Here is a 20,754-nt window from a genome sequence, read left to right as displayed (position 1 = left end):
ATCTAACTCCTTCCAAAGTTACCAAAGAACACACAGGCAAGAGTCCCAAATATTGAATGACTGCATTAAAGCACATTTCACGGCAATTCTCAAAGCATCACTTTATTTTCATATAAATAATAGTCACCGATAAAGGGAAAAAAACAAAATCATGACTATCAATATTTACTTAGGGAACCATTTTCCTAGAACACGGATGATGGGACATAGTATATGTGTTCAGAGTGGCAGAGGACACAGGGACAAGCACACTAGATTGAAGGCATAAAAGCATATTCTCATAAGGACCAAGCAATCCTTGTTGTTGGAGGACCAAATGGAATCATCATTAATGTAAGTAGAATCAAAGTTCACGATCTGTAAGTCCTTCTTGAGGTATGCATGATTCAGCTTGTTTACAGTCCGAGCAAAGGCATATTTCGAAGCACAACTATATGCTTCCAAACTGTATACTTTCTTGAAGTGCAGATCAAAGAATGGATTGTCCTAGAAGAAAAAGAGAGCCGAGATTTTGTTTGTAGCTAAGAAAGTAGCTAGATTTCCTGGATTCTCTCATATTCTTTTGTATGCTTATTGATTGTAGGATATCAAACATATTTCAAAAATCTAGAAATGAGTTTTCCAAAGCTACCTGGTTCAAACATATTGCTTCTAAAAAGAATAACAATAAGAAAGATCATTTTGAAGCATCTTTGATTTTTCAATATGCAAATAATGCATGTGTTAGAATGTGTAGTTATCAAATCTTCCCAGGGTAGTGAATTGGAGAGGATGGAGGGGATGGAGAAGAATAAACCCACTTAGCAGACTTCCACAGGGGAGAAAAGGAGAAACCTTTTCTCAACTAGCAAGTTGGTCCATTTTGCTATTTCAGTGGTAGAAGGGGGAAATACAGAATCAGCATCTGGCATACATGCATGCATACTCGCTAAGTCTCTAACTTTCCAGGTGGCGCTACTGGTAAAGAGCTCTCCTGTGAATGCAGGAGATGCAAGAGACGTGGTTCTATCCCTGGGTCAGGAAGATGCTCTGGAGCAGGAAATGGCAACCCACTCCAGTATTCTTGCCTGGAGAATCCCATGGATGGAGGAGCCTGGCGGGCTACAGTCCATAGCGTTGCACAGATTTGGAAACAACTGGAGCAACTTGGCAGGCAGGCAGCAGGTAGGCAGGTTGCCAACTTGCTGGCTTTGAAGTTAATAGCAAGGAATTACTTTTAAAGTTACTGACAAGGATCATTAAATCACTTGACTGAAACTGACAATTTGACACTGGCTAATTGGATTGAGTTAGGCTCTGTACTTCTAGTGGAGATGTTTTGGGAAAAAGTAGGCATCAAATCTGATCTAGGTCTACATGGTAAAATAATAATAACTGCTACTGTTACTAGTAGTAGTAACAACAATGCCTTCATTTATGAAATGTTTTTTCAATTTACAAAATGTTTTCAAATTCATTATCTGCCTAACTTCTAACTCTCCATGAGGGCAGAGTTTTTGAATCATTTATCTTCTGTGTTCCTGGTGCTTATCCATGGAAACAATGAAATTCTCAACAAACACAGGTTGAACTGAGCTGAAAGTGAAGTGAAAGTGAAGTTCTCTCAGTCATGTCCGACTCTTTGGGACCCCATACATTCCATGGGATTCTCCAGGCCAGAATACTAGATTGGGTAACCGTTCGCTTCTCCAGGGTATCTTCCCAACCCAGGGATTGAACCCAGGTCTTGCACATTGCAGGTGAATTCTTTACTAATTGAGCCACAAGGGGAAAAGGGAAGTGGAGGTAAACATTGTCCTAAATGACAAGGAGGCAAAGAGAGACAAAACCAAACAACAGTATTAATAATTTGTTACTGTACAGTGTGCAAAGTTTATAAACAACTTATATATTGCATTTTTTTTAAAATAGGAAAATTCTTGCAACAGGCAGGAAAAAGAACAAGGGTTTTAAAGTTAGACCACTGTTCTAACTCTGATATAACCACGGGCAAGATCCTTATCAGATTTGGCCTTCCCTTTTAGATAGGGTTGCTATGAAGTTTACATGAGGTTAATCATATGAACTGTGACACTAGAATGGAGCTTAATGAGCTTAATGAATGATAGTTCCTTTTCCCAGATCTGCCACCAGAGATTATGATACTGGTGGTAATACCACCTTGCTTTGCACTATTACAATTTTTTAAAAACAAAGCAATATTTAAAGAATGTACAAGAGTGATGTGACTTTAAGCACATTTCCCCAACTCACACCTTCCAAAATGTTTCCTAACTGTCATAATTGCCAGTTGAAAGACACTTGTGCAGAGAATCTCAATGAAAGGAAATCACACCCATCCATCACCAGATAGTAATCACACTTCTTACGTAGTTTCCTCACAGAACCATTTGCTCCTTGTCATGTAGAAAATATGCTTTATGTTTTTGAAATACTTGGAGAGGATTAAGTTTTTCCATTAGCCTAATCATTGAAGCCTAAGCAGGCATGAACATAGAATACATGTCTGTCCATCCCTCCCTTGCCTTCCCTGCTTCCTTCCTTCCTCTCTCCCTCTTCCCCTTTCTCTCTCTTTCTTTTGATAGAGCTAAAAGGGAATCTCATAGTTTAATTCTGTAATCTCTTGTTTATAATAGATTATAATATAATGTACTGTAATTGTGAATGATAGTTTCCAGAGGGTTAAAGCCCAGGCCACACATGTAGTTATTGGCAGAGCCAAGGTGAGAACCAAGCTCTCAATCAGCCCAGCACCATTTCTTGCTACATCATCCTCTCTCCTGTTGCACCACAACAGTCTCCTAGTCCCCCATCATTTTTATTTCTGCAATATAAATTGACTTCAGTATCAATTCCCTTCCATTTTAAAGCTGACAACTTTCTGGCTTGAAACAGCTCTCTTTAAAACTATATCATTGCTATTGAGAAAAATATAATAAATGCTGACTCCTGAGGATTCAATTACAAGAGGGAAGAGAACTGGAAATTCCCAGAACAATAGAGATATTTTTACTTCATCCACAGGAAAGAAGTATTTAAAAGAACTACACTTTGGATAGTACAGGTTTTCTTCTGACAGTTTAATATTTTAGGTCCTAAAGAGATGAGAAAACTAGAAATACTCAAATTTTCTTGTGTATCTATCTAGTTCACTATGAAAGATCATGGTCTTCAAATGTGAAAAGGAAGAATCAACAACATCGAGATGAAATTAAATGCCAGAAAGGTGAGGATAAAATAGAGCAGAGTTAGCTGCTTCCAATGTATCTGGGTTGACAGGCTTGATTAATACATTCCTGGGTACTGACCAAGCACGTAGAAAATAATTATGACATCAGTAAATATTTGAGAACTTACAACAAAAGAAGAAAATGGTAAAGAAAAATGGGAATGGTTAATCCCTAAAACTACATATTAATGAAATTGACATTGATTTCTGATAAAATTCAATGCAATACAGAACTTTCAGCAAATATATAAAAGTATAAAGAAGATCATAATTTAAAAATTATAATAATCTTATCACACAGAGATAATTATTGCTAAAGTACTGGTTAGTTTCATATATGCATATACACACATCTATATATTTTTGTGTTAAAATTTGAGGTTCAGCTTTCAAGTTTTTGATACTATGATAGATGAAATATGTAAAATAAGATAATACTATAGAAAAGTTTTGTATCAGATGACTTTTACAAACATAGTAAATGATGAACAAATGTGTTCTGAGGTATTCTTTTGGAAACATGATTTTTAATGGCCATGTAATGTTCCAGAATATTGACATGCCAAAAATATTTATTTCCTAAAGTGTTGGATGTTTAGGTAGAATGTCTTGCCATAAAAAATGTTATGTGATTACTTAGGAAAGAAAGTAATGAAGTCCAGCATACTTTCACCAAGAAGTCCTGTCAAATATACCAAATTTTAAAAACAGGATTCCTGGAAGATAACAGCAGATAACATATATTGATTTCAGTAAAGATCTTAAGGGTAAAATTTGGATATTCACACTAGATAAGGCAGAATTAAGTGCTTATGTCCATCTAACTTACCACTTATCATCAGAGCCTAGCAAGACCTAATATACCATAAATTCTCAGTGAATGAACAAATACACAAATTTGTATAAATGGTAAACAACAAGTCCAAAGAAGATGAATTAATAGATTTGGAGGTAAAATCTACCTCCATCACTAAAGTAGTTCTTTAACCTTGGGCAAGTCAATTAACCTCTTTATGTCTCATGTTCCTCATCTATAGATCAAGAGTAATGCTAGAATCTAATTCATGGGTTGTGATAATTATATGAAATTATGTCTAGAAAGAGCTTTTTTGGTCCCTGTCATCTGATAACCATTTACTAAGTGTGAGATGGTCGCATGTAGCAGTGCTACTAGTCATGGTAATAATAGTAGTAGCCGTGATAACCTATCAGTTACCCAAAAGTATACTTAGGTCTGCCTGCTTCATCATTTTTATTATTGACTTGAATGAAGTGCTAAATGTTGTTCAAATTAAGTCTGCACCATACTACTGTGAATGTTAATGAATCAGAATATTAGAAGATTTATAGGTGGGAACAGGAGACCAAACTAAGAGTATGACATTGGATAGGATGAGCTTAAATTCTAATTCATCCAAAGACAACAGAAGTGTTTGAGTCCCTAATACCTGTTAGGCAGAAGGCTACAATAAAAGATGAAAAGTAAGAGTTGCAGTTTTTTATTAAAGGGGAGACAGAGTAAGCCAACAATTGCAGTTTGTTGGATTATTTATATCCATAATGCAATGGATTGTAGGGCTGGGGGGCATGAGTAGGACTTTACTTCAAGGAGAATCTGAGAATGGGGTGAGGGATGGAGGTGACTGGGACTCTAAGCCCCGAGAGTCAGTAGTTAAGTACTTTCACTGCATAAAGTTTTAGGGAGAATGGCCAGAGATAAAGGAGCCAGATGATCAAGGGCCTTTATTTACATTTTATCCTATGTACATAGAGGGTATGGCAGATCAGGTTAAAAGGCAATTCATGCCCAAAAGATCCGAGGGCTCAGTTGAGTGTTTAATAGAAATAAGAAATCAGATCAAAGGATTTATAAACAGGTCATACTAACTCTAAAGTATTGTATTTAATTCTGGAAAAACTGAAGTATTTCAGAGGAGAGAAAAGCATAGTGGAAGGTGTTGTAGCAACGTCACTGCACAAAATAACAACAGTGCTATTCCCTCTTAGTGTTTGTATGGTCCTGTCATATTATCTCATTTAATCTTCATATGAACATCATTTAAAGAATGAACGGTTACATTTAACCCAGAAAAGAGAAAATGTGAGGGAACCTTATAATTGTCTTTAAATATTGGAAAGGCTGCTATGTGAAAGGAGGGTTTGGTTTGTTCTGATTGTACCAAATGGCAAAACTAGAACTGATGAGTGGATGTCATAGTGAAGCAGATTTTGGTTAAATATAAGTAGGAGGGACTTCGTCCCTGGTGGTCCAGTGGCTAAGACTCCATGCTCCCAATGCAGGGGGCCCGGGTTCCATCCCTGGTCAGGGAGCTGGATCCCACATGCTGCAACTAAGACCTGGAACAGCCAAATAAATAAATATAAAGAAATAATAAAACCTAAGCAGGACATGTAAAGATAAAGGAGAGCAATTCAGAAGCAGAATGGGCTGCTTCATGTGGTAATGAGTTTTCCATCAGCAGAAGTTAAGGAGAGGCTGGGAAAACCACTTTCGAGTGGTCATGAGAGAGATTACACACTCTTTCTCTACTTTCAATACTGAGGCTGCAGGATTTCCTAGAGTTATCAGTCCTTCTGGAAGATCAAGCGGCTAACCGGCAGTAAAATCTGAAGAAGGCGAGGAAAGGAATTCCCACAACTTGTGGAGGAAGTTGGGATGCGGAGAGAGTGGTGTGAAAGTGTCAGACATTTAAAGTTTCAGAACAGACTAGAAGATTTTGTTTTACCTGTTAAGAAGCACTTGGGAAAGACGCTTTTAAATCTAATAGACAAAATTCAAATTTAAACTCATAGAAACAGAGAAAACAAACCAGTAGATCATCCCAGTAGATTAAACCGTACTCCTTAAGAACAATATGTCATCTCAACACCCAGTATACGTCAAAAATGTATTATGTAGGATATTGACCGCCAAGATCTCCAGCATGTTGATTCCATAGCTCCCTTACAAAACATAACACTTACTGTATCTGCTTCTTTTCCATCGATCATCTGCAGATCATTCAAAGACCACTTTTTGGTTACTTCATATTTTTCATCTAAACCTATTCTGTAGTGTTTCACCATAATTATTTTTACTTCTTCATTTTTGGTCACTGTAGGACAGAAAAAGACTTCGTTTACATAGACTCTTGCAAGATAATAAATTATTCACCAAGTCATAGTTTTCTGTATTTATGTATCTCCTTTTCATATAATGAACTTGAACATACATTATATCTGCACCCTAGTTGTGAACGCTGAGGTATCTGAAGCCTCATGAATGTTCCCTCAGATTTGCTCTCTGTTCTATCAGTGTGTTAACTTTATTTTTGCTACAGTTGTGGTCACATACAGCCGCGGTAATGTCTGTCAGATGGAACACCGAGCTCTATGCTTTCAGCTCTGAGCTTTGTGGTGGAGGATGGGGTTCAACTCAGGGCAGGAAATAAGAGGCTTAGCGTGAGCATACAGTCAGTGCCAAAGTGTTTACCAGAACAAGTTAGAGTTTTAATTTATGACAATATAGGAAAATGAGGTCAGGAAAGTAAACCATTCTGCTCACCCAGCAACCAACTATGGAAGAGAGAGCATGCAAATAATATGCACACTTTCTTTTAAAGTTGCTGTGAGATTTTGGATGTAGGACTGCCTGCAACACAGTTTTTACTAACATATTTGCTTTTGTTTGAGGTTTTTAATCTTCTCCAGAGTGTATCTAAACGTCTAGTATTTGAAATGCACTACTGAGACAAAAACTTTAGTACTATGTTTTGAAGTGTATGGGGAAAAGCATTGCTTATTTTATGTGAACGACACAAGGGAAATAATTTTCTGGCCTTAAAATCATTGAGCTTGGTCTCATACGAACACACTAGAAGAATCAGCATTTGATGTTAGAACTCCTGAATTGAAAGTTCTCAATGAGTTATCAAGGGAGTATTTCCTAGGTATCCACAATTTGCCGGATAGAACTGTTACGATTGCCAGTGGGGGTAAATGATTGCCTGCCCTCTGGTAACTTATGGTTTTGTTGAAGAGAAAAGGCTAACAGACATGTCATATAAAATATGTGTTATGAAGGTACACAATTATATCATAGAGGAGTGGCAGTGGGAATCGACTATCTTAAGCTTTCAAGATGGTTGATGTCACTTGGAGTGTTGCAGGCTGGTTCTGTCTCCTCAGAGAGAGACTGGAATTTGTCTTTGAGGGAGACTGTCTTTTGGTTCTAGAAAGTATCACTTTGGCATGGCTTCCTAGTTATGAAGATGAAAACAGTGTATTACAATATAGTCACAGTAATAGATCAGCAATTTGGAACAGACTATATGCTCAACAGGAGTTCTTAGAAGAAAGAGGATTGGAAAAGTTAAGGAAAGAATTATGGAAGAGATAGAGTTGGAGATAGAGCTTTTAAATTAGTCCGGTTTCAGAAAGGCAGGGATGATACTGAAGGCATTTCTAGGAGAAGGACAGTATAACAAACTGAGAGGACAACTGACCCTGAACTTCACCAGGTAGGATTAAAGACAGTGGATTGTATAGATTGATTGGTGCTAGGACATGATGAAGGATAAGGCTAACCAGGTTGTGAAAATGTTCTGCAAAGTGACAGAAACCATTGTGGACTTGTGGTGTTGAGTCCCCCCTCTGGTGGGAAGGATGGGAGTCTGGCCTGGACACCGGGGGCTCTAGAGTTAGGGCTGGTGAAGAGATTAGTTATCCCCTGAAAGTGCAGGTGATACTGAAATTAAGGCAGCCAGTTAAGCTTTGAGTTCACAATGGACCTGAACTCAGTCTCCTAGAGAAGGGAGTCTGAGCAGGTTGACAAAACTAAGGGGGCACTGTGTCAGGAGTTCAGTAAAAAGTCATACAGTAACACATTCAGTAAGTCTTTCCTTCTTGAGCAAGAGACTAATACAGTGGCACCTCATTAGAGGAGTATTTTTCTGGAATCAGTGATGCCCAAGAACACTGAAGAAGAAAAGAAAGAGGAACTGGAGGTCCATAGAAGAGGCAGTAAATCTTAGTGGGCTCTGGCATTAGACATTCTGGATTCAAATCATGACATCACTTCTTACACTGTGGTCTGAGCATATTACTTAATCATAGAGAGATTAAACCTCAGCTGTCTCATGTTGTAAAGTGGACATCAGAATGATACAAACTCACAGGCTGTAAAGATTAAAGTATGTAAATGATGTAGGATAGTGTCTAGTTTATAGTAATTGTTTTTGTCTTTGTTTTGTTTCATGAGGTTGTTGGAATCTAGGCATAAGATGTGTGCAGTAAAAATAGAAGTAGCAAATCTAACTAAGATTTTGAATGAGACATTGACAACACTTGATGGAAATAACACTGGATGGAAACCAAAACACAAAAGTGTGGAGGGTGGACTGGTTGGGCAGAATAGTGAGTTTAGTTTTTGACTGTACGTCATAAAGTATCTGGGAGGAGATGGAGATATGGAGATAGGGATAGTTAGGAATGGAGATATAGACTTAGGACTTTTCTGTGTAGTCAGTTTTCCAAGACTAGGTTTACAGGGAAAAAAGCAGAGGAAAAGGGTGAGATGGAGTAGAGGGGAAAAAAAAGGTGCCAGCAGAGAGATCTAAGAAGGAGCCTTCAAAAAAGAGACTAGCCCAACAGTGTGATGCTACAGAAATGAAAAGGACAGAGAATTTCAAAGATTTGGAGACAACCCCGTGAAGTCACTTTGTTGGCTAAAAAGCAGAGTTCAGTCCTGGCACTCAGTCTGACTTGGGGAAGATCGTTGATTTCTTCCCTGAGGGTAATTCCTCTATAACGGGGAGCATAGAAGACAGCTTGCAGAAGGCTCCTTCATGGACTGGCTAACGCTGAGTGCCTACTGTGTACCAGTTTCTATGTTATGTAGGGTTTAGAACAAGAAATAGGAAGAGACTAAAGACATGATTTAGAGCACACATTCCAAGTGTTTGGAAGAGGAGGGATTGCATATTTTGAGGACAAAGGAGTGATTGAGGGGCATGTCCTCAGGGGACCTAGAGTGGAAGGTTTTAAGTGGAAGGTTTTAACCCTGGGTAAGAAAACCTTGGGAGGAAAGTTATGACCAACCTAGATAGCACATTAAAAAGCAGAGACATTACTTTGCCAACAAAGGTCCGTCTGGTCAAGGCTATGGTTTTTCCAGTGGTCATGTATGGATGTGAGAGTTGGATTGTGAAGAAAGCTGACTGCTGAAGAATTGATGCTTTTGAACTATGGTGTTGGAGAAGACTCTTGAGAGTCCCTTGGACTGCAAGGAGATTCAAGCAGTCCATCCTAAAGGAGATAAGTCCTGGGTGTTCATTGGAAAGACTGATGCTGAAGCTGAAACTCCAATACTTTGGCCACCTCATGCGAAGAGTTGACTTGTTGGAAAAGACCGTGATGCTGGGAGGGATTAGGGGCAGGAGGAGAAGGGGATGACAGAGGATGAGATGGCTGGATGGCATCACCGACTCGATGGGCATGAGTTTGAGTAAACTCCAGGAGTTTGTGATGGACAGGGAGGCCTGGCGTGCTGTGATTCATGGGGTTGCAAAGAGTCGGACACGACTGAGCGACTGAACTGAACTGAACTGAAGAAAACTGACTCAAAGTCTGTGAGTCTCCTGAAATTGTATGCAAAACTTGGTGGATTTCTGCTCATGTGCACTTATCCAGCCCTAAAAGAGATCTACTTCCACCAGTCTAGGTGTTAGCTTTGGGAAGAGGAAAGGAAGAGAGGAGAAAAGAAGCCATTTGGTTGGTGAGTTGACATGGAGGCACGGTACCCTCTGTCATACTTGCTAAGGACAAGCTCTCAGAGGTGTTTGCTTCCACTAGAAGGCAGTTGTCTGTCCAGACAAAGGCTTTACCTCAGAATCAAATGATGACACTCTTGTTCTGACTAGCTGTCTTACTGGCTGCTTAGGAAGTGGGAGAGGATGGGGATGGGAAGAAATAACTGGATACTGTATAAAAATGTCATTTGAAGCAAATTCATGGTCTCATCAACCTGTTAGGATAACCAGCTCATTAACTGCAGACCCACTGATTTGTTTCATTAATTTGATAACTATCTGAGTACCCCTTTTGTACAAAGTCCTGGGCTAGGCATTGAAAAAATGTATTCCTCTACGGCACCATTCATGTTCCCACTGAGACTAGAGTGTGCGGCTTCAGAAAGAAAACACATGACTACTGTCCTGTGAATGAAGAATGAACAGGTCTTATAGGACCATGGGGAAGGGACAGCTGCATCCCACTGGGGGTCTGAGAGAGCTTCCTGACAGGTTTTCTGAGTTGTAAAGGGCCGTGGGAGTTAGCAGAATGAATAAAGGGGTATGGGGAGTTCTGAAACAGCATGCACACAGAAGCATAAGAAACTTGAATCTTCTAGTCCTCACAGGCATTTACCATTGTTGACATGACGTGTAGGGCGAATAGGTGATGGGAAATGGGGAAGGCAGGACCTGGTTCCTGAATGGTCTAGAATGCTAGGCTAAGGAGTTCAAATATTATCCTGAAAGTTATATATGTAGGGAGATTTACAGGGGAGTGTGTTGTCACTAAAGGACTTTAAGCAAACAGTCAAGCTGAACTTTACATTTTAGAAAGTTTTCTTCAGCAGTTGTATAAAGCAGGGATCTAATGCCTGATGATGTGAGGTTGGATCTGATGTCATAATAAGAGAAATAACATGCATAATAAATATAATGTGCTTGAATCATCCCTAAACCATCCCCCTTTTGCTCCGGTCCATGGAAAAATTGTCTTCCACGAAATGATCCCTGGTGACAAAAAGGTTGGGGACCGCTGCAAGGATGGGTGGAAGGGAGGGAGTGAAGAAAGAGAAAAGAAGGTAGGATCTACCAGTTATCAAGTTTTCTTACATCAGTGATTTCTGTCCCACTAACTACAAACTAAGAAAACAGCAATCATGCTTTCAAAGTTAACTTTTTCATACAATGATGCAGCAGAGAGACAGTACATCCTCCTTGATTTGGCATAACAATCTCCTCTGTAGTCCAGGAGGTTCCAAGAATTGCCTTAAGCCAAGAGTTGAAGTCTGCTCAGGCTGGAGTGGACCCAACCCTTCATCTCCATGTTGAGCTCTGTTGCTAGCTAAAATTAAGTGGCCATATCCACATTAATGCAGTGGCAAAGTGGCAACTTATCACACGGTCTTAAAACAGAAATGTGTTTGTATAGTTAGAATGTTGCACAGTTGGGTTTGGTGACATCAGATGTATTACTGCCCAATTATGATTTAGTGATAGCTATAGATCCAGGGAATTTCAGAATGAACCTACTCCAATGTTATTATTTTAGTTAGCATTTTCAGAATAACCATCTTAATCTCATGCCAACCATTGATTTTCACTTTTAATTTTGTAATAAACATCGTTGTTAATAATTGCCTCTATTATCATAGTAAAATAGTCACTCATGGTAAAAGTACCATTCAGGAGGCTAAGTGGAAAGAAATTGGCCAATGATCCAATATAATTTGGCAGATAAGAAGGAAAAAAGCAGCTTGTAAGTAAGCTGCACAGAAATATTTTAAACACATAAACTACCATCATTTCATAATCCTAGAGTTATATAACTGCTTTCATCATTGAGATTAAGTAATAGGGGGAAATTACCGTGAGATATTAAAGACAAGAAGCCTCACTGAAAATGTATTAGTTATGTCTTGGGATTGTTGAGAATGTTATTATTGATTTAATCAAAAGGTAGCTTTCAAATAATTTATCTAGAAATATTTTAATCAGATTGATTTGGGGGTAATCCTGGGTACTACAGATTTAATGTTTGTTCCCTCTAATTCCTATGTTGAGATCTAACCCTCAAGTTAAGTTTATGGTATTAGGAGGTGGGGTCTTTGGGAGGTGTTATCGGGATTAACACCCTTGTAAAAAGACCCCAGAGAGCTCTCTTGCCCTTTCTGCCCTGCAAGGTCACATGGAGGAAACAGTGGTCTATAAGGACAAAGATCCGCACTAGACACTGAATCTGCAAGCACCATGATCTTGGATTTCCCAGCCCCCAGGAATATGAGAAATTAATGTTTGTGGTTCATAAAACACCTAGTCTCTAGTATTTTGTTTGTTTTTCCTGTTAACATTCTTATTTGACATTTATTGTTAATATTATAAATGATTTGACAAAATTATTCAATTTTCTGATGCACAGAGAAGTTCTTTTTTGGCATCAAAATGTAATATGTATGGAGAATTTCTGTACACTCTTTTCATAATTCTAGCAAATAACTGTTTATTTTCAAATTAATTATCTATGGAGAATATTTTTCAAAAAATGTGAATACTGAAAAAATAATCTGTATTGCAATATGTATATAATTTATTTATAAACTATATACCATAAATATACATCTATGTATTTACTGTATATTTTATTTTTATTGTAAGTATTTATTTACAGTATATACTATATTTCTACATCTCAGCATATGTTTTCACAATACATTTTTTCTATATATTTTACCAATATAACCCTACCTTTTATTTATTTGGAATATAATTTATCAAGTTTGCTTTTCTGCTAGTTAGGACTTAAGAAGAGAGCGTCAGCTCCTGCTCTGTGAGGACCTGGAGGGGCGGGATGAGGAGTGGGAGGGAGGATCACGAGGGATGGGATACATGTATCCTTACGGCTGGTTCACACTGTTTACAGCGAAACCAACGCAACATTGTAAAGTAATTATCCTCTAATTAAAAATAAATTCTTTTAAAACGAGAGAACACTATGTGCAAATGTTGTTATTTAATTGTTGTGTCCAATTCTTTTGTGACCCTGTGAACTGTAGCCTGCCAGGCTTGTCTGTCCATGGATTTTCCCAAGAATACTGGAGGGAGTTGCCATTTCCTCCTTCAGGGGATCTTCCCAACCCAGGGATCGAACCCATCTTCCACATTTGCAGGTGGGTCCTATAGCACTGAGCCACCAGGAAAGCCCATGTGCAAATGTAGGTGTTATTGAATATTAACTGAATATTAAATTGAATAAGTAATAGTGCTGCCCCCTATTTCATAGCTGGCAGGTGGGCAAAGTTGAGTCATTTCACTCCAGCTCTGTCTGACTCCTAGCATTCCAAGGTCTAGCCCACCATGCAATGCTACTTCCCATCCAATTATGGCTAATGCTTTCTATGCAATTTCAAGTCTTTCAGAATTTCCTTAATTCATTTGCATTCTCATCATGGCACAAGTGACCTGTCTCTTTTTGTTCCCATACATAATAGAGCCCCTCCCTCCTTCATAAGAAGATGCTGCTTTTAACTCCAAGCTTAATGACATTCTGAGTTAGGTGAAGCCAATTCCAAGGGAAAATGACCATGCAAACCCTGAGGTGCCATGAAATTCCCAAGGTAAGTACTAGCAAACTACAGAGAGGGAGATGGAATTTGTAATGTTTGTTTTTTGACCTTGACGAAGTCAAGTATCCAGGTAACAGTAAATTGCAATCACCTGGTTGGGAGACGCCTGCAAAAGACAGATCAGATCAGATAAACAGAAAGTGTAACTTATTTAAACTTATCTTCTTTTTTTTTTTGACAATAGTAAAATTTTTGTTTTATTATACAAACATATTTGAATCATTGTACTGATTCTTGAAATGTCATTAATGAATATCATAACTACATATTTTCTGCCTTGTAATTTGTTTCCTGACTTTTCATGTAGTACAAGAGGGATGTGAATGAGTTACTTTTCCATGTCTTATGATTGTGCTATACAGATAATGTGACTGTCTATAATATATGTAAAACACAAAGGTTTTCTCTTTGTATTATACTGTACTTGTATTTGTATTATACTGTATACTTGTATTATACTGTATACTCAATAGCCTTTGCTTCAGGTTTAGTGCAATAGAAATATTTGAATGGAATCAGATAAAATAGTACTGAACTGATTTCTTTATATATTCTATACCATAAGATCTCTTTTAAGGTCTTCAGTTCAGTTCAGTCGCTCAGTCGTGTCCGACTCTTTGCGACCCCATGAACCACAGTATGCCAGGCCTCCCTGTGCATCACCAACTCCCGGAGTCTCCCAAACCCATGTCCATTGAGTTGGTGATGCCATCCAACCATCTCATCCTCTGTTGTCCCCTTCTCCTCCTGCCTAAAGTTATCTTCTTTAATCTGAGAAATGTATAATGGGATTTAATGACTCTAGACTCTTGGCTCTCACAAATTTAGAACTGTTGGATTAGAGGCTATAAAGAGGAAATCATAACTATGTGTCTCTCTACTCCCAGAAGGTGGCCAACTTTCAAAATCTGGAGTTATCTGCCTCCACAATTGAGATATAGCCTGTTTGATTCCTCTCAATGGAGATATTTTCTGAGTAAAGCACAGCCAAAGGTTTAGAACTAGCAAGCATCACTCTGACTTTATTTTAAATTACTGTTCTGTCTAAATGCATATGAGATGGTCATAAAGAGATGCTACATTTGGAAAAGTGCTCTCAAATTGATGGATGTGATACAGAGGAGAGTCATGAAACTGGTGAATGAAAATGAATTTTAATGTTAATTTTTACCTGGAATATCACAATACCATCTCCTCTTCCTCACCTCTGAGACAATCTTGTTTTTCCCTTACTTATGTAAATAATTAAATAAGTAGATATTTACTTATGTAAATAAGAGAATCATTGAATTTTACTAATGAAAATGATCACTTACTTTATTTGATCATTTTCTAGGTGAAAACTGTGACCCCTAAAGAGGTTTCCTTCACACATGTTAACAATGCCAACACCTTTTAACCAATCTTGATTAAAAGGATTCATGTCATTTATGAAAAAAGACAGCAAGTGACCCCAGCCCACGTGTCTTTCTCAGAACTTGAGGGTATTGGGGGGAAAAAAATTACATCAATTTCCAAAAATGTAATTCTAGGATTGTTTTTTTTCCCATGCCAGATAGAACAAGTTTAGCTAATTATATTGTTGGAGGGGGGCATTAAGATACATCTAGTAAATTAGATTTAAATAATTCCTGGTAATTACATAAACATTATTATGATTGCTTTATTTTCATAAGATTTAAAACAGTGTGTGTATATACTAATGTTACATGATGAGTAATTAGCTTTATAAAGAATTACAATAGGAATAAAATTAACTATTAAATTTTTATGTTGGAATAAGCATTTTCTTTAATACATTAAGTCAAAATATTTTAAGATATAGTGATCTGATGGTTTGAATATAATGCACTTTCTAAAAATTTTTCATTTGATCTTTTTCCATAATTTGACTTTCTTTTTCCTGGACTGAGGAAGTTTTGTACCTTGCTGATATGCCAAGCCTCACACTTTTTATTTGGCAAAATTTACTAGGTAAAGTATAAGATAAATCTTATTATTCTTATTATTAAGTAAACATGAGTATACCTGTTAGGGATTATAGGATTTTAAAGAGTTCTTAGCACTTTCTTTAAAGTTGTTCTACTTCTGTTACCACTTCTACTTCTCTTGACCACTTTTGCAAGTTCTTTTAAGCAAAGTATCAGGAAGGGAAATATAATAGACTTTCTGAAAATGTTGAAATGTGTGCCTTAAAAAGCAAAGTGTACAATGAAAGTTAGATTTTCTAACCTCTTTCCTTAAGCCCCTGAAAACTATTGAAAATCATGGATTATAAAAAGAAAATGCTGTATATTAAATTCAATAGTGGCACAAACATTTCTAAGTTCAGCACAATAATTACAGGTTAGGTAAATCATAATTAAGTGAAAAAGTTTATATCTACCTTTGGACAATTTTCATGAATGTTTAAAACATGAGGAAAAATATTTTAGTTGAATAGTTTAGAGAACATCTCCTTAAAGTTCCATCTTCATGAACTAATTTCTACTATTAGAATATTGTTTCTGTGAGCATACTATGAGAAAGAATTTTTGAAAGATCATTTCTCTTTTCAAAATAAGCCACCAGGAAGTCTAAATAAACCTCAGAAGAAAATCTTAGGTCTTTTTTTTCTTTCCCAGCATGAAAAGAGAGAATGCTAGTTTTCCAGACTGGTTGGAAATAGATCCATATAACTCAGTTATCCAATATGTTTAAAAATATACAGAGAGCTTTCTGTTGAATTTTTAAAAATGAGCTCGTACACAAATAAAACTGTCATGCAAGTGAATGGAATAAAAGATTGGAGACTAATCAGATCAGAAAAAGCACATGCCCAGTTTCATTTCTGAACAATTAACCAAAATATTAATACAATACATTTTGTCTTCCATTTTAGCACTTAACAAAAATGCTGTAAAGTCCAAATTCTTTATCTTGGCATAGTTAAATTCTATCACAAGAAGATACATGTGCTGTTACTGCGTAAAAAGTAAACACCCCCAAATGCCCCTCTGTCACCTAAGCCTCTCAGGGTTATTTACATTTTGAAATGATAGCAGAAAGAACAGATTACCTGACACACAGAGGTAATACCTGTCCTGGACCGAGAACTCTATTTCAATAAACTCGTACAGATTCTGTGAGAGTGGCTTAAACAGTTTCTTCTCCAAGTCCTCCTTTACCAATGATGACATCTCCTCCAGTTCCACTTGGCCTGAGGTCTTGGCTCCAGCTCACTCTCTTTTCTCCTTCTGCTCCCTAGATTTCTTATTTTGGTTTGCAGCTCCTCGGTGAGTCCTGCCCACCTCCCAACCCTCTCTCAACTTCTCACTCCTGGCCAGACCCAGGCTCTCGAGAGCACTCAGCGCGGTCAGACCCCTCACTGCGGTATCTGTTCAGTGGCGGAGGCAGCAGGAGCGAAAATACAGCAGCCGCATCAGCCCCACCGTCACTCTCCAGCCTCCAGGCTCAAGGAGGCTGCTCTCTGGAGCTCTCCTGTGGTTTGTTGATGGGGAACATATTTATGAACACCCGCAGATACACTTGTGGAGTCCCCTGGTCTCCCTAGCCTAGTTACCCTTTTCCCCTGCACATGGCTCTGCAGGGGAAGACCACTCCTTCAGTGTGATTCCATTATATAAATCAGCTGTCTGGCTCTATTGATTGGGATCATCTTCCATTAAGAACTTTGCTATCATCCGTGAGAGAAAAAGCCTCTGTGCTCGCTCCTGACACTTCCAACAAGTCTTTTCCCTCCTCTCTTTCCCCTTCTGCAATTCATCCAGACCTTTGTTTCAGGAGAGTCACCATCAATTCCTGGGTCCAATTTATTTTTAAAATGGGCTCCCTGTAATGTTATTCATTTCATTACTCCCAAAGAAGAATTCCCTAGGTGCCTGCTGGGGCAAAACATGGTATCTGTTTCTTGGGAGGCTGAAAGTCCTATCCTTGAGAGGCTTGTAATTTAATAAGAGGTGAGCACACCAAATAATTGTCATAAATATGTAAAAGTGATAAATGGTGCAAGAGGAAAGGGAATATAGAAAAGATATTTTTACCACAGAATATCAGAGACTACTATGGGTAGAAGATCTGGGGAGGGAAGTATTTAAATGGAGGAGCATATTCTGTGGGAAGAATGTTGTGAAGCTGTGTCCATGTAGATACAACCCAGTGGGGACACAGGGAGGCGAATTACTCAGAAGAAAAGACTTCCTTACCTATAAGACTCATAGATTAATGAACTTTTGTGTTAACTAAGGAACTGTAGTTTGGATTCTAAAAGCCCCACAAGAGTGGACTCTAATTTCTAAGTCTATGAACTGTCCAGATCTATTTTATTCTTATGATTCATTTTCGTAGACCAAGGAACTCTTTTTCTTTTAATTTTCAGTTTTGGACTCTTGCTTCAATCACTTCCCAACACAGTCATTAAAATTTTTACATTCTCTTGCAACCACAGAATTATTTATCTGCTGAAGAAATCAAGGAGTAAGTGCCTATCTGTCCATAAGTAACAGGATCACAGTGTTCACATGATATCAGGGCTTTTCCCTTTGGCACATTATAGGAGGGGAGGGCTCCACAGAGTTCAGGGCTAAGGTGACCCTTTGGTTTCTGAAATTACAGGCCTGAACTAGTGGGGAGAATACTGACGAAAGTTCTGCTCCTCTCAGGACTGCTCTGTGGGTGCCTGAGGAGGTCACAGTAAACACTGTGGATACAGGCTGGGCCATAACTCTGTCTTCGTCAGATTCATGTCCCAATGCCCTTTTGCTTCAGCCAAATGTCATGGTTTTGTCCATCCTCATACAAGTAGGTCTTGGAGTAGCCTTCAGGAAAGGAGGCAAAATACTGTTAATTGGCAGGAATAAACGTCAGACTCTGTGTGTTGGCTTTTGCAATATACGTCATTTAACCTTTGAAGAAAGCTAAGAGAGAGGCGTGATTGTCCCCATGTTTTCCTCTTAGGAAGCAGAGTACTCTGTGGAAGCATGGTAGCCCTCCTTAAAGCTTGATGAGGAATATGATGCATCTCTGTCTCATACTTATTTATTGCTTCTATCTTTGGTAAGAATATCTTTAGTAGTAAAATGTTATTGCAACTAAATCTGCATTCATATACCCTGAACTTGATACCTTTCTGTGTGTGATCATATACCAGATTGGAAAGTGCCAATCTTTTATGTTATATTTCTTAAACTTTTATTTGAAGAAATGAAGACCATGTTGGTACTAAAATATTTAACCTTTTTACACACAAAAATTCTATTGCTGTACCATATCATATTTTATTTTATCCAGCAAATATTTGCTCTTTAATCAAGGTATTGCTTGGTAATTCTAGTTTAGGAACATTGTATGTGTGTGTGCATGCGTGTGTATATGAGTTTGTACAGTGGATGGAGTGTTTATGTCCCCAGATTCATATGCTGAAACTCTGACCCCCAGTGTGATGGTACTAGGAGGTACTAGGTATCGGGAAGTGAGGTCTTTGGGAGGTGATTCAGTCGTGAGAGTGGATCTCTCATGAATTTGATTTGTGTCCTTAAAGAAGAGACCCCAGAGGGCTCCCTTGCTCTTTCTGTGAGGAGGATGCAGGAAAAGAACCAGGAAGCAGTTCCTCACCAGACACTGAATCTGTTGGCTTGAACTTAAACTTCCCAGCCTCCAGGACAATGAGAAATAAATTTCTGTTTAAGCCGTTCAATATGTGGTATTGTTATGGCAGCCTGCACAGGCTAAATGAGTGTGTGTGTGTGTGTGTGTATGTGTGTGTGTGTACGCGCTTTGATGACTTAGGATAGATTCTAAATGGATGTACTTTGTAAGGTGTTTTCTTTTGTTTCCATTTGCCTTTTTCTGGTTGTGGATACCCGATGTAGTCCCCTAACTCTGACTATTGTGAGAGTTACTAGAGGCAGAGCTCTGTCCCTGAAAGGAAAAGAAGTGCTGCTCCTTCCCTTCATGCCTACTCTTCCCTGACTTCTTACCATCTGTGATGAGGACTCTTGGAGGGTCTCGGTGCCTCGGACTTGGGTTTATCACTAATATTGCAGAATGTGTTAGAATAGGAAGCCTTTGGCAGTTCACAACCAGTGCCAGAGTCTTCATTAGGAGAGGGCTTCTCTGACTCAGCCAGAGAGGGAGTGCATTTCTTGCTCGGAATGCTCTAGTGTCATTTTATAAAGCATTGGATTTACAGAGGCAGTTTGCTTTTAGAAGTGAAAAAGAAGTTCTAAAAGTACCCTGTGAAAAAAATTTTCTTTTGATAAGATATACATACAAATCCACTTTCAGGAAAGAGTTTGTATTTTCATACAATTTCACAAACATTTAAAGAAAGATGAAAAAGGGAAGGTTTGTATTTTCTTCCATAGGCTATAGAATAACATGAGAAACCAGTTTTTGTTTTGTTTAAATTTGGTTCCATGGAACACATGATTTATGTTCATAAAAAGACTAATGTCAGAGGTAGTGAATATAATAAAATTATTTTTTATAGAATGGCATCTTTTGTGAGTGCTAAAATAGATGCAGCAGTTAGATGCTTCCAAAGAAGTTTTATTTTTTTTTTTAATTTTGGAGATAAAGGAATTTCAAATTAGTTAACAGAGAGAAAGTCACATTTACTTGATATCCAACTAATAATAGCAACTTCATAATAAGAGCTACCATATAGTGATTACTAGGGCTTCCTAGGTGGGGCTGGTGGTAAAGAACCTGCCTGCCAATGCAGAAGACATGAGACACAGTTTTGATCCCTGGGTTGGGAAGATTCCCTGAAGGAGGACATGGCAACTCACTCCAGAATTCTTGCCTGGAGAATTCCAGGGACAGAGAAGCCTGGTGGGCTATAGTCCATAGGGTCCCAAAGAGTTGGACATGACTGGAGCAACTTAGCACACATGCATATTGATTATTTATTCAGTGTCAGGATCTATTCTAAGAGCTTTACAGATGTTAGCTTATGTAATCTTCCCACCAGTCCTATGAGGTAGGTATTACTGTTATTCAAATTTTACATTTAAGAAAGCTTTCATACAAGTAACCTCTTACCTGCCTCATGTGACATTTTAATGAGACTAGATTTGAATGGCTACAATCGTGCTCAAGATTCATCCTCTGA

At 38.1% G+C, this 20,754-nt stretch overlaps 1 protein-coding gene across 1 annotated transcript; it reads right to left on the bottom strand.

Moving 5' to 3' along the window:
* Positions 1-219: 219 nt before the first annotated feature.
* Positions 220-16,819, bottom strand: EXOC1L (exocyst complex component 1 like). The gene is made up of 3 exons (XM_020892192.2): positions 16,699-16,819; positions 6,215-6,345; positions 220-486 (listed from the first exon to the last, which is right to left on the bottom strand). The coding sequence occupies exons 1-3, from the start codon at positions 16,817-16,819 to the stop codon at positions 220-222; spliced, it is 519 nt and encodes a 172-aa protein (XP_020747851.1).
* Between the last annotated feature and the right edge of the window lie 3,935 nt (positions 16,820-20,754).

Source organism: Odocoileus virginianus, chromosome 29 (assembly GCF_023699985.2).
Source record: "Odocoileus virginianus isolate 20LAN1187 ecotype Illinois chromosome 29, Ovbor_1.2, whole genome shotgun sequence".
In the NCBI taxonomy this organism is placed as follows: Eukaryota; Metazoa; Chordata; class Mammalia; order Artiodactyla; family Cervidae; genus Odocoileus; species Odocoileus virginianus.
Note: the sequence above shows the minus strand (reverse complement) of the source record. Positions and strands in the feature narration are given on the sequence as shown.